The sequence below is a fragment of the Lottia gigantea genome, assembly GCF_000327385.1.
Source record: "Lottia gigantea unplaced genomic scaffold LOTGIsca_9691, whole genome shotgun sequence".
Taxonomy (NCBI): Eukaryota; Metazoa; Mollusca; class Gastropoda; family Lottiidae; genus Lottia; species Lottia gigantea.
In genome coordinates this window covers 1-1017 of record NW_008711142.1, presented here as the reverse complement: position 1 = coordinate 1017, position 1017 = coordinate 1, and the positions used below count along the sequence as shown (strand labels likewise).

The 1017-nt window shown below is 35.0% G+C and overlaps 1 protein-coding gene across 1 annotated transcript; it reads left to right on the top strand.

Annotated features, from left to right (window-relative positions):
* Positions 1–183: 183 nt before the first annotated feature.
* On the top strand, positions 184–615 carry LOTGIDRAFT_148543 (hypothetical protein; the record flags this gene model as incomplete). The annotated part of the gene is made up of 1 exon (XM_009068957.1): positions 184–615. A coding segment is annotated over one exon (432 nt), but the record flags the coding sequence as incomplete, so codon positions are not given.
* Positions 616–1017: the final 402 nt, after the last annotated feature.

Genomic DNA, 1017 nt, shown 5'->3' with positions numbered 1-1017 from the left:
AAGATAGATGACATGCGTTTATTAGAAGCAGTTTCTAAAATAGATGACATGAGTTTATAACAGGCATTTTCTAAAATAGATGACATGAGTTTATTAGAAGCAGTCTCTAAGATAGATGACATGCGTTTATTAGAAGCAGTCTCTAAGATAGATGACATAAGTTTATAACAGGCATTCTTTAAGATAGATGACATGAGTTTATTAGAAGCAGTTTCTAAGATAGATGACATGAGTTTATTAGAAGCAGTCTCTAAGATAGATGACATGAGTTTATTAGAAGCAGTCTCTAAGATAGATGACATGAGTTTATTAGAAGCAGTTTCTAATATAGATGACATGAGTTTATTACAAGCAGTTTCTAAGATAGATGACATGAGTTTATTAGAAGCAGTCTCTAAGATAGATGAGATGAGTTTATTAGAAGCAGTTTCTAATATAGATGACATGAGTTTATTAGAAGCAGTTTCTAAGATAGATGACATGAGTTTATTAGAAGCAGTTTCTAAAATAGATGACATGAGTTTATTAGAAGCAGTCTCTAAGATAGATGACATGACGAAATCTTCCAGGTCAGATTTAGAATTTGAAGAAGCACCCAAAACATCGTCAATGTAGCGCTTGTGGTGTTCTTGGATTGGACCCTGGTATGAAGCAAAAAACATTCTTCCACGTACCCGACAAAGAGACAAGCATAACTAGGTCCCATCTTAGTACCCAGTGCTACTCCGCCAACCTGTTCAAAACACTGATCGTTGAAGCCAAATATGTTAAGGATGAGTACTAGATCAGTTAATCTGAGAATGACTGATTTAGGAATACTCAGATCAAGTTTCTTATCAAAAAAGTAGGAAATAGCCGTAAGACTGTCCTTGTGGGGAACCGAAGTCAATATTAGCAAGTTGTCGAGGGGCTTCTTGGAGGTAAAGATCCTTACGCCAAACGACAACCACTCGTCCATTATCATCTCGCTTAATGACAAATTAAAATGATAAATAGGTTTAGGTTTAAAATTATGAT